The sequence below is a fragment of the Callionymus lyra genome, chromosome 8 (genome assembly GCF_982586985.1).
Source record: "Callionymus lyra chromosome 8, fCalLyr1.hap1.1, whole genome shotgun sequence".
NCBI lineage: Eukaryota > Metazoa > Chordata > Actinopteri > Syngnathiformes > Callionymidae > Callionymus > Callionymus lyra.
This window is the reverse complement of record NC_141825.1, coordinates 17,406,133-17,420,398: the sequence shown is the minus strand read 5'-3', so window position 1 is coordinate 17,420,398 and position 14,266 is coordinate 17,406,133. Positions and strand designations below refer to the sequence as shown.

The 14,266-nt window shown below is 36.7% G+C and overlaps 1 protein-coding gene across 1 annotated transcript in view; it reads right to left on the bottom strand.

Moving 5' to 3' along the window:
- The window catches only part of cdh13 (cadherin 13, H-cadherin (heart)), a 336,887-nt gene extending 329,998 nt beyond the window's left edge, over positions 1–6,889 (bottom strand). Inside the window, exon 1 of the mRNA XM_087796847.1 lies at positions 6,340–6,889. Within this exon, the coding sequence (XP_087652973.1) occupies positions 6,340–6,384 (45 nt within the window). The 5' untranslated portion in view covers positions 6,385–6,889. The remainder of the gene's footprint in view (positions 1–6,339) is intronic.
- Between the last annotated feature and the right edge of the window lie 7,377 nt (positions 6,890–14,266).

The window sequence follows — 14,266 nt, the reverse complement described above, 5'->3', positions numbered from 1 at the left end:
AAGCTTTTTTTTTGTAGCGGAAGTTTAAACAATAACATGCTACGCGGACAAGAAGTACTGGTAAATATCGTGAGTACTTCCTCTAGACAGTAGTGTAAACAGTAGACTATATCTTTATCACCTGGATGACATCATAAAACAGGTCATTGGAAGCTACTGATGCTCCCAGCATGCAAAAGAAATTGGGGAAAGAGAGAGTGAATAGTAGGTTTTTCCTCTACCGTTGATGTCATTTTTTTTTAGTTAAGCTCAGTTAACTATTCAGAATTTTGCCCTGATTCACTGCATTTTGGCTGAACTTTTTGTAAAAATAAACTTTGATTTGTTTTATAATACGAGCCTCCCACACACCAGTCGCATGAGAGCTTGCTAATACAACCTTTTCTCTTATGTATTGATTTGTTTTTAGCTAGAGCAGTAAAAAGGCCACACAAGTGAACGAGAATTCCTTTCAAAAACTTTCCTTAATTCTGACGGGACACAACCAGCATTTATTTTCTTTATTATCTTGAAAGTTTTATTGAAACACGTTCAGCTTTTCGAGCTATCCTGCCGTCAGACAGACATAAATGCAGACAAAATACCCCTTTGTCAAGATAAAGAAAAACATGGTGTCAGCTAAAGGAGCTGTCAAGGCAAAATCAGAAAAAAAAAAAAAGAGGATCTATCTTCTGTTCAGGTAACACCATGGCAACTCAACCTTTCCTGAAAGAGATCGTGACCTTGCTACCACCACTTACGTCCGCCCTCACCGCCGCGACTTAAACGAGCGAACCTTAACAGTCCGCTGCTCGCCTTCGTCGTAATTGTGCGTGACAGAATCCTCCCCACTGCCACGCCCACATGCCAGAGCAAGGAAACTGTGAGTTCAACCGTCATCCTCCGCCAGTCAGGCAGAGAAAAAAAGGAGTGTGACATGCATGTAAGAGAATGTGTTGCTAATTTGAGCAACTCTTGCGAAGGGTTTTAGTGCTGCTGGAGATTCTGTGAATCGTCACCTGAAGACTCACTCAAGAGCGATTTATGGCTGAAGAACAGGACGCTGCTGTTGCAGTGCTCGTGGGAAGATGGTGTAGGAAGCGTCGGTGTAGGAACGCTGGGGGACTTTGTAAAGTGTTACCTTGAACACAATCTAACTGGCTCATGACGCTCATGAGTAAAGCAGCTGTCATTTCTGAAACCCCACAATATTAGTTCGATGAAAGTATTTGGAAAAGCAACGTATTGTATAATAAGAAGCGGCTGCTGCTTTAAGTAAAGATTGTTTATGAATAGTAGTAGTGATGGTCTGATGAAGCTTCATGAAGCAATGTCTCTTTTTTCCAGAGTCCACTAGATGGCGGTCTCTGCACTATTTTCCTCTGTTTTAAACCGTTTTAATTAAACATCACAGCATTTTTTAACTGTTGCCGCCACCTACTGACTTCCAAACAACATGACACTGTTTCATGAAGCTTCATCGGTCAGTAGGAAGGCGCAAATCTTTAATGTAATGTAAGGCTTCAATAAAATAGTTCTTCAAAGCAACATATTATAGAGCAGTTGGTGCCATCTATTGGGCTCTAAAAAAAACAAATACTGCTTCATGAAGCTTCAACAAAATATCAGAAGTTAGAAGTTATTAAAACAGTTCTTAAAACGATCAAAATTTGGTAAGAAAGCAAGCTGAGAAGTAGTGATGGGTTGCTGAACCTTCATGATGTTTCATGAAGCAGGGTGATAACTTTGAAATCAGTAGGTGGCGCAATCCGTTCTAAAGTAATGTGAGGTTTCAAATATTTAAAAGAACAGATTTTAGAGCTATTGATCTATTGGGCTCTGAAAAACAGATAACGCTTCATGAAGCTTCATTGACACATCACTAGTTGTTCATGAAACAGTGTCATTATTTTCAGAGTCCACTAGATGGCGTCTCTGCACTATTTTCCTTTTGTTTTGAACAACTGTTCTAATGAAACATCACTTCATTTTTAAACTGATGGCGCCACCTACTGACCTCTTAACAACATGACACTGTTTCATGAAGCTTCATCAGACCATCACTAGTCACAACATCTCATCATGATTACTCCCAAATGAACATCTTATGAAAGTGGAAAACAAAAGATTTTTGATAGCATGGTCTAGAGAATTGATGATGGAATTCTACTAAAAACACAGCAGCTGCAGTGATGAGTTCACTGGGAGGGAGTAAGACAGACAGAGAGCACTTATAGAGCACAAGTCTACGATGTGTTTGTTTTTTTAAGTTAGAAAATGGTTCATGAAACAATCAATAATTGATTGAAGCTGCAGAGTAGTGATGGGCTCATGAAGCTTCATGAGGCAGTGTCATATTTATTAAGGCTCAGCAGGTGGCGCCCTCTGTTTGAAAAGAATGTGAGGTTTAAAAAAAAAAGCTGTGCCAAGCCATAGATTATAGTAGACTCAAAACAAATACTGCTTCATGAAGCTTCATCGTCACATCACCACATCTCATCATGAATACTCCTGAATGAATATCTTCTGAATATGGAAAACAAACCTTTTAAATTTTCCATGGCATGGACTTGCAAATTGATGATAAAAAAAATCCACTAGAAACACAGCAACTGCATTGATGAGTTCACTGAGAGGGAGTAAGACAAACAGGAAGCAGTGGTATGTTTTGTGTTTAAATTAAGTCGTAAATCATTAGTAAAACTATTTGGTCAGAAGTCAGCTGGGATATAGAGATGGGTTGAAGCCTCATGAAGCAGGTTCATATATTTTAGCACTCAGCAGGTGGCGCCCTCAGTTAAAAAAAGGGATGTGAGGACTCAAAACAATATGTTATATTATAGAGCAGCGAGTGCCATCTGGTGGGGTCCGATCCAATGTCATCAGACAGTTGATATAGAGTTGTTTCCAAAATGTTTATCCCTTAAACTCACTGTAACATTTGTCACTGTGGCAAAATGCCCACAAAACCATCAGACACTGAGACTGTTCCAGTGTTTAACTACATCCACCAATACCTCATCTGATTACCTCTGCTCATTCAACCCATTTGAATTATGTTCTCCCACAATACACTCAAATTTGTATATCAAGGCAAATTCTTTAATCTTTTAAATCACATTTTGCCAACTGTTTTGTGAGCAAACCTTTATTAAGTTACACAGAAGAACAGAAGGAATAGACCTGAGGAAGACCACAGGAACAAAAATGTGTTGAGCGATAAACGGTCAAATCCACCCTTTGTTCACTTTGACTATTGGCTTGAACTTTTTTCAAAGACCAGCGAAAAAATAAGAATGATTTTACTTGAAAAAAATTGGATATACAAAATTCACATATGACCTCTTTTCACAACATCACAGTAAACATTTCTTTTTTTTTCTTTTAATCTCATGTTTTATATACTCACGTACACTTCAAACATTAATGCAGAAACATCTTAATTGTCGTCGTTTTTAGAGAATTTCTGCCCCTTTTTAATACTTTTGTGTACTTCCTACATCATATATTGTATTGTCATAGTTTTTAGTTTTATCCCTAACCATCATTGTTGTGGATTTCATCATGATCTTGTCTTATTACGTAATAACTTTGTGCGAATAAAGATGAGTAAGAGTTAAAAGCAAATTCAAATTAAGTGAAGGGTAAGGTAAGGTAAAACTTTATTGATCCCTCAGGAGGTCTAATAAGATATAAGAAATAAGATACATAGGCTATATAAAAAATAAAAATCACTGACTATGTGGGGAAAGTACCGAAATATGGTTAACTTTTAGTTAAGAAAAAAGTACTTGAAATTTTTTGTTTTATTTTTCGTTAAAATATGATAATTGTCTTGATTTAGTTTTAAGATAAATGACAAACTGAATGTAGTTGTATAGCTTTACACTGACATGGTAGATAAATATATATTCCTAGTTCTACAGGATTTCATAACCCTTTCATGAACTTTTACAAAACTGGACCTATCTCTAAGAATTCCATTCAGACTGAGGCATCTTCTCCACTTTTGAGCAAACCTGGGATGTGAAGTTCATGTGACTACATGTTTGTTCCCCTAAATCCCAACCAGACACTCAGCATGTCCTTAATTGGCGAGAGAAGTGAATATACAGCACGATCGGAAGTGAACGCTTAAGGTCATAATCAATAACCGTATTGCTCTGCACTGCTAACCCCAATCGTAACTGTCTCAGATGAAGAGAATCATGACTACATCATGGAAGTGAACGTCTGGTTCAACCAATTAAACATGAATTACACACAACAGAAAGTGCGAGAGAAGGCTACAAGGGTCAAACTAGCAAATGAGCTTCTCCAGCTGCTGGAAGGAAGTTAACAGTAGAAATATGAACATAAAAAAAAAAACTGATCCTTAAATGAGATGCCTTCTGCACCGTTACTGTTGTTTCCGTGAGTGGGAATAGATGGAACTACTTTCAAATTCACAAGCAGGTTTAAATCTGTGTGTGTTCGGGGGGGTAGAGGGGGAAGCATCACAGCTTGAATGAGAATTTTGGGATCTAGCGGTGTTTTACACTAGAGACAAGACGTGGAAGCAAAACTCAATACATGTCTGATGCTTTTTGTTAGAAGGAAAACTTGAATATTGATATTTAGTATTGATAGTACTCAACTTATGCTTCAAAACAGAAATACTAAAATGCGTATTTGTTATTATTAACAATCAGTTTTATAAACTCTTTTTTGCAGCTTTGTTTTTTCATTATTTGTTTGATACAACATTTATTTTCTCTCATTGGTCCCTTCTTAATCTATCCAAGTTGTGTCCGTGTTGATATGTCTATATGTATTAAATTATACTTTAATTAAAGTTGTTGAGGAGGTTGATGAAGTCAAAAGACTTGAATTTTACTTATGTGTGGCTTCAAACAGCTGCGGCTTGGACTCAAAAAAACAGAATAAAATCCTTTATCATAAAATAAAATAAAAAAACAGTATAGTAGAAAAATGTAGTAAAGAAAAAAAGTTTTAAAAAAAAAGATTAAAACTGTATTTTATAAGTTTGTGCACTTCTCCCTTGTAAATTTGTATTCATATGCCCTCTCCAGTGAGTCCCCTGCCCTATGCCCTATGTAGCTGGGAACAGCTTCAGCTGACTTAAATGGCCAAATAAGTATAGTAAAATAAAAACAGGCAATAAAAAGAGTAACGCATTCTCTTAACATAAAAGTAATAAAGTAATTTGTATTTATATAGCACTCTTAACATATCTTTCCCCAGAACCAAAAATCGAATATAAATACATCTGTCTTAAAATAAGCAACTAAATAAATATGAATCTCCCATTTTTAATGTGTTTCTTTTTACAATACAATTTAAAAACTGCTGAGAAAATGACCTTTAAAGAAGCCAAAATAAGACACTTGCCAATGCCGGAGAAATCTGTTTAAATTTAGGCTTTTTAATATTGATCTTTTTTCTTCTCAATATTATTATTCACTCTATGTGTTGTGTTCAGCTCGAATCCTTGTGTCAGTGTCCGAAAAGTAGAGAGTAAAAACAACTGCTGACTCAAAGAAGCATTTTCATGACTCATGAATTGACGTATGTTATGTTAGCATTTAATCTCCGTCTCCAGTTTGTCGCACCAATGTCGAGGTTTAGGTCGACAAAAAAAACTGATGGAAATGGCACACAAACACGTTTTTTTTAAATGAACATACACTGATAGTTACTCCCTGTTATATTAAGCAGAAACATTGTTTGTTCATTATGCATTTTATTTGTTTCATGTATATTTTGTATTGATATATTACATTTAATGTCCTCAATCTTTTCCTTTTACTGCTTAAACATTTCTTAAATATACGTGTCAGTTTTATCTCGTGATCTGAGAGGATTTGGTGGCCACATATTACTCATATTGAACATTACATTTTCTCACATTAACCCGCCTCTGACACTAGGAGCAGCAGGATTGAAGTATTTATCAGATTCCCCAAGAGAGGCTGATGAGTAAACACACACAGTAGCCAAGTTCTCTCCGCACACACACACACACACTCACACACACACACACACAAACGCCCAAAGAAATGCTCAAGTTGGTGTCTGAGCGGAATATAGATGTGACCAGACAAGAGTGGGAAGGCTGTGATTTGCACTCTCAACATCCCACTGCGCTGCTTCTCTCACCTCTGAACATAAGAAAGACCAGAGAAACTATAAACCCATCACTCCTTTTTTTTAAGATAACCCCCAAATAATCTGGGTTTTTAACAGGTTTTTTTCTTCCAAAATCCAAAGTAAAGAATCCAAATAAAAAACTTGTCAAACACTGTTTAAATATCGAGTCTCCATCCCCGCACGCGCACTTGACTCCCGCGCACGTCTTACCTGGTGGATGAGGAACGACAGGAGGATGCGGAGTCCGATCTCCATGGTGGGTTAGATTTTTCTCTCGGAAGCGGATTTTTCTTTTTTCTTTTTTCAAACCAGGACGAAAGAGTGTGGCTCAGCTCTGCTCATAATTCCAGTGTCCGCGCTTCGGAGGGAGAGATGGAAGGAGGTGATGGGGGGACACACACACACACACACACACACACACCAAAAGCCTCTTTTTTTCTCCGGGACTCGCCAAAAACTTCCCCCTTTTTTTTTTTTCCTCAGATGCAACTGCAGTCTGATCGACAGAGCGCTGGGTAGTGGAGCAGCCGAGACCACGACCAACGGGTTTATGAGGAGAGGGGAGAGAGAAGCGAGTGAGGAGGAGGGAGGAGGAGAAACGGAGGAGGAGGAGGTGAGACGCAGCGAGAAGTCAGTCCTGATCCGAGGGGGGAACTATTGCCATTACTAGAATATTTGTCTAAAACCTCACACAAATATATAAGATCTTATTTAAACAGATTGTATTCTCTCTCTCTCTCTCTCTTCCTGACTCATCCCTCCATCACACTCTCATCCAAACAAGCCAATCAGGATAAGGTTTTCCTTAACTCTTACTTTCTTGGTGACCCATACTGCACTGAAACAGTTGACAGTTTTATTGTAAACTCAAGTTTGTATTTCTTATTAAAACATGAGTAACAACGAGGCAAATCTCTGTGTATTTTTCATTTTATGTTTGACATCATCTATCAGGGGAACTATTTGGAAAACTGCAAAAAAAAAAAAAAATGGTATTGTATTTGTATTTTATCATAAACAGGTTGAAGCAAAATCAATCACAATTGTTTTGTATGTATTGTTCAAAATAATAGCGTTACATTATATATTTACATATTTTAATTATCATTACAGTTTTGATTTGATTGAAAAAGACTCTCTTTTTTTTTAATATTTGTATTTATTTTCAACCAATATTTTAAAATAAATAGGATATATTAATAGGACATATATTCTTAAATATCTGTGGACTAGTCAATACATATCACAACTAGAGAAGAGGTAACTTTTTAAGATAAAGTAAAAATGATGTGAACAAATAGGCTCTATCTTGCTAGATACAAGTTTTACTGTGTTTTTTAGGAGTGGATTGGTGTGTAAATGTTTTGATATTTTGATAGAAACCCCCAAATAATAAAGATTTGTGTTGGTTATGCAATATAAATGGATGTTGATTCACGTGTTCATTAATGTAGGTTGAGATCAATTTGGTGTGGTATATGTTTTCCTTGAAAATGTTGTTAAATTCTCCATTCAAACCCAATTTAATTTTAATGAAATTATCTTAGCAAAAGATTACTGAAACTCAAAAAAAGGGCTAAAAATAAACTTGCTGCTGCATAGCATCTTCAAACTAAGCTTGTTCAAACCATTTTAAAGATCACCTACCCTCCTTAAAAAAACAAACATAATTACATCATAAAAGTTTAGATCAAAAGTATTTTTTAAGCCAAGACTACTCGTGCCCAAGAAGAGTGTCAAGGAGTATAGAAAATACTAGACCAAGATAGTTTAAACAAATATTTTTCCAGGTCGAGGAAAAGACAAAATAATAATAATAAGATAACAAGAAATTATAGATATATATATAATTGATTAATCACACAGAAAGAGGAATCATTTGCACATTAACATTAATTCAAGTTAAAATCATTTGTGTTACTAAAGGAAACGGAAAAACAATCCTGTCAAGTTCGAAACCATTATTACGGCCATAGAACCTGCAAGACTAAGACAACGCAAATAAAAACACTAATTAAAAGATAAAATACAACACAGCGACATTAGCAGTTGTCGTAGCAACATACATTTTTTTGGTTTCACTAGCCAAAGGTCTACCTTTGGTTATCCAATCCAATAGTGTGAATACTGTTATTTCTTTCAGAATCGATGAACTAAAAATCTTCATCCGTAAAACTGTGTCAAGGGTCAAAGGTTATCTTTTAAGCCACATTTGGATGTTGATGGAAAGCTAAGATAATCGCTAAGGTCCACCGTTCCTGGTCAATGAGTATGATCAAACGACCGCATTTATTCTTGGTTGTCTTGGTTCACAAAGGCTTCAAAAAAATATAATAAAAAGAGTTGTAAAGCAACTCCTGCGTAAGGGTCACATGTCAGCATTTATAAAAGAACAAAAACACTGTCTAACAGAGAACTTCATCTCGATGCCAAGCACCTTTGACCTCCGACACCCGTGCGAGATGATGGATTGGTCTCTGAGAAAAAGCCGAAAAGAACTCGGAGATTATGAAGCCTTTTCTCTTCTTCTTCCTTTTTGATCCGTCCTTTTCTATTAGGCAAACAAATACAGCACAATATCTGAATATTACGCGGTGACGGATCGCAGCATATATCCATCTTTAAGAAGAGTTTAAAGGTGAGCGGTAAACAGGTTTGTGTGAGTGCGTTGTGTCTCGCTATCTCTCAGTAGAAAAGCTACAGAATCCCCTCAATTCATCTCTCAGCGCATGTGAATAATGAGGACAGGAATTGTGTTGACATGTGAGGAATTGCTTCATTCCAAGACAATTTCTGTTATATTTATTCATAAGTAAAGAAGAAGAGCCCTCGGGTTAATATCATCTGTGCGTTCACGATTTATAGAGCGACAACCGCGCCACTTCTTTTGTGTTTGAGGAAATTATTTTCAACATTATCGCAGCAGTCTATTGTGGGTTGGGTTTTTGCTGATGTCAGCCAAAATGTGACTACAGTATGTTTTCTGACTCTTGAGCAAAAAAGATTTATTAATTATTATTATATAGTTTCCAAGAGTTTTTCGACCAGATCATCTTCAAAAACAAAGGCTGCTCCAAGGAAGTGGACCGGGTGAAATTCATCATATGTTTCTTTTCAGCAACAAGCGCTGACAGATGACAGAGACATCAGCAACGTGCCCAAAGGTAATGTTTGTGCCCTTGATGTGGTTCTTAAGCCGAGGAGTTCACAGACAGGTGAGGATGTGAGGATATGATGTAGTACCTGAGTTTTCTGTCAAATGTTTTTTTCATCCCTGAGGCGCCAAGTCATTCCCAGATGGAGTCTGGGTCTTAACATGACCACGGTGTTCTTTAGTTTGTGGTTTCCTGTTGATAATTATGGTCTTTGTGTTGGGGGGGCATCATAGGTTAGGTTAGGTAGAACTTTATGACATATATATATATATATATATATATATATATATATATATATATATATATATATATATATATATATATATATATATATATAAACTGCTAACTGCTTCCAGAATCTATTCATTGAGTCATCCATCCACCATTCAGACCTGGTATGCATCATCCATCCATCCTTCCATCTATCTATGCATCATCCATCCATGCATCATCCATACTTCCATCTGTCTATGCATCATCCATCCATCCTTTGATCTATCCATGAAGCATCCATCTATCCTTCCATCTATTCATGCATCATACATCTTTCTATCCATGCATCATCCATCCTTCTATCCATCCTTCCATCTATCCGTGCATCATACATCCTTCTATCCATCCTTCCATCTATCCATGCATTATACATCCTTCTATCCATCCTTCCATCTATCCTTGCATCATCCATCCATCCACCAATCTATCCATGCATTATCCATCCATCTTTCCATCTATCCATGCATTATATATCCATCCATCAATCTATCCATTTATCATCCATCCATCCATTAATCTATCCATGCATTATACATCCATCCATCAATCTATCCATGCATTATCCATCCATCTTTCTATCTATCCATGCATCATCCATCGATCCATCAATCTATCCATTTATCACCCATCCATCCATTAATCTATCCATGCATTATACATCCATCCTTCCATCTATGCAACCATCTATCCATGCATCATCTAGCTACCCATCCATCCACCATTCCAACCATGAATGCATCATCCATCCATCCTTCCATATATTCATGAATCATCCATCTATCCTTCCATCTATGCAACCATCTATCCATGCATCATCTATCTACCCATCCATCCACCATTTCAACAATGTATGCATCATCATCCTTCTAGCCATGCATCCATCCATCCTTATAATATATCCATGCATCATCCATCCATCCATCAATCAATTTATCCATGTATCATCCATCCATAAATTTATCCATGCATTATCCATCAATCCTCCGAACTACACAACCATCCACCATTCCAACCATGAATGCATCACCCGTTCTTCTATCCATGCATCCATCTATCAATGCATCATCCATCCATCCTTCCATCTATCCATGCATCATCCATCCATCCCCTCATCCATCCATCCCTCCAACCATGCATCAAACATCCACCGATCCATCTACACATGCATCATCAATCCATTCATTCAGACACCCATCCTCACATCCTACTATTCATCCATCTATACAATCAATCAGTCGGCAAGTCAGCCAGCCACACTCATCCATCTTGCCTTGCTCACATCCTCCCATCTCTCCATCCACCCAAGCAGTTATCATTTAAAGGTTCCACCCATTGATCAGGCCATGTACCCGTCCATCCATGTATCCATCTATCTTTTTGTGCCATATCGGAAGAAGCGGACTCATATGCAGAGGTAAATGAGATCAACTTGAATATCATGTTTGAGTTCATTGTGTTCATACATGTCCAGAACAGAAGAATAAATCATATCCACAATAATGGAAAACACAAAGTGAAATCAACAAGAGGAGAGTCTTTAAATAATAGGATCCACTGTCGAGAGTACAAATAAAAGAATATTCACTTGCGTCAAGGCACTGGGAATTCAGAAACTTCTTAACTGTTCTAGGATGTACAAAGGTTCCCTGGCCAGATGCGCCATCAAAATCCCTATACATGCCTACAGGGAAAGACATGGAACTTTTCCCCATCTTTGCTACATAACCAAACCTCTCAACTCTTCACGAAGAGAGAGTCCAGAAACTTTTGTTCTTGTACTTTCTCCCGAGAGCACCAGGCCAGATGATTAGATCTTTACAAGAATAGACTAAAGTGTCTTCACATCAACCTATGTAAAGTATCTCTTAGGATAATTGAGGTTCATTACATTCTCCATGATGATTTAATTTGATAAGTAAAGTGCCAGATAATTTAGTCACATTTCATCTTGAGGAAGATCCTGAAACACAAAGAAAAAAAATACATAATTCCTGGAGAGATATGTGAGGGCTTATCTCAATTTATACTAACGATAAATGTCATTTAAAAAAATGTGGAAATACGGTGAATTCTATGATGAACTTAATCTGTAAAAAAAAAAAGAAAATCGTTTTCAGGTAGAGGCTTGGGTCACATCCCAGAATCAGTATTCTAATAAATCTGTTTTCAACAACTTCATGAGCCTGAACACAAATGCAAAACAGAGGATAATCAATGGGCTCTGGATTAAATTATACAAATCCCACACCAGGTTTGTTTTTAGAACAAATAAATATATAAACTGAACAATAAATTGTCATTCCATGTTTGGTATTTTCAGACATTTGTTTCTCAATCTCTAGATGCGTGTTACTGTTCACAAAAATAGACCCGTGCTTTGAATCACATCGACTTAGTGAGATGTTTGTTTGTTTGTGATGGAGACAAGGGACAGACTGAGCGTGGCAGGATTTCTTTTCGGTACATCTTCATCCGATTTTGTTCATCTCAGTTCTGTTAAGTAGCAGCTTTGGGCATTTTTTTTTTTAAAACAGTCCATCTGCCGATGACTCATGAATCTAATGTGACTGAAATGATTGTGCGATTGAGGGAAAATATATGCACTTATAAACGTCTATCTTGAATGTTTGGCAAAGATGAAAGTGGCAATTGTTATTTATTTTATTTTTTTATGATGCAAATGTTTAATCGGGCCCGCTTTGTTTATACAATGAGTTTCTTTGAGGTGAAGACTTGATGACCGTTCATGACAAACCTCGATGATTGACCAATCACAGCAGAGTTGTTATGGTAAACATAGTTTTGTACAAACATACACATACTAATGATTACAATAGAGGTCCATGATCAGTTTAAGACACTCTTAAATCTACACATTATTTTCCCTTTAAGAAAATGGTAAAAAATTTTCCATGGAAATTAAACTGCAAATTAAATAAATTTAACTGAAGGTTTTTTTTAGTCTTTAAGAATAACAGCAACACAATCAATTAATAATGAAAAATATATTATTCAGAAATACAGGAAGACGTTTTTTTTTATTCATTTATTCATTGATAAGATGAATAAATTAATTCCAATATGTCATATTTAATTTAAGGACATGAATGCTTGGAAATAAGCTTGAAAGTTCCAGGGGTGAGGGGGAACAGGTCAGGAGATTCTAGAATCTCAGCTCCAAGTTTTGGTCCGCTTTAAGTAAAAGATTTACTGACGGAAACGTTGACAATCCTCCACTTTGAAACTCCAGGAATCAAAACAGTTTCATATAATGACGTTTTTTTTCTCCCACTATCATTAAAAACAAATATATTTGAAAGAGGTGTAAAATAACATCCAACATGGCGATCTCTGAAAACAAATGTAACAGTGGACTACAAAAAATATGTTGGGGAAGCAACGGTGTTTGTAAAAATTTGATGATATTGCGACTTTTGAAAGAAATCCTACACATTCTGTTGGAAATGTACGTTCTTATGGAGCTCCTGATAATTTCTTCTAGACTACGAGTCTAGACTTGATCGCAAAGGGAACTGGATCTTGGGAGAAAGAAAGATTGCTCATTCACTGGCTACACATCAATACTTAATCCACTCGCTGCGGCTCATTAGGAGGACGATTTAAATCTGCTGGATTAGGGAGAGAATTTCCAAAATTATCCACCAACCATTGAACTCATTTGACCTCCTTCCAAGCTCTGATCTGACACCTACTGAGAATGTCTATCGGCCTCCTGTCTGCTGGATCTTACTCAGATGAACACAAGAAGATTAAGGCATTCACTAGTTCAGAAGTTCACAAGTAGGTTTTTCATGGTGCCTTGAATAAATTCTAGAGCTTTGCAAATACATAGCTACACTTTCTTATTGGAGCTATTTGGGAAAGAAGTTTCCAACACAGAAAACATGTCAGTGCCTCAATGTATATATGTATGTCACCGTATTGGAAATGTGTATGTTTCGATTTGACTTGGAGCCCGTGAGATTGTAGCTGCATTTACAGAATAAGGCTCAAAGTAAGGAACAGAAAAATCTATTAATAAAATGGAGATAAATAAATAAAAATATTCAAATTAAAAGATATTTTCTTTTCTTTAAATGTAAGCGAAATTAAAAGAATTCAGTTACCATAAAGACGACGCAGTGTGAGGAAAATAGAGCTGACAGAAGCTTTATATTTATAAGGAAAAAATGTAAACCAGCACAGAAAATGAATACCTCTACCAAGGGTGTAATTTTACTTCATATCTCTACACTTTATACAGTCAAACCTGGATCGGAACTTCAAAAATCCACTCAGCAAAGCAAGGCAATATTGGCAGCAAAATATTAACTTTTACGTTTAAAAGAACTGAACAGGAAAAACTTACTTGAGTGGGTTTACTTCAGACACTCTGGTTTCCTCCCAAAGCCCGAAAACCAGAGCTTTACTGCGTTCTCTTAATTGTCAGTTGGTGTTAGTGTTTATGAATGCTTTTTTAATAATGTATGCCTGGTAATAGACTAGCGGTCTGTTCAGGGTGTCCGCGCCTCTCGCCCTGAGCAGATGGGATATACTTCAGACGCTCATGGCCCCAATAGAAGTGATGGGCTGATGAAGCATCATGAAACAGTGTCATGTTGTTTAGAGGTCAGTAGGTGGCGCCATCACTTGTAACAGTTGTTAAAAACCAAGGAAAATAGTGCAGAGACCGCCATCTAGTGGAAAAA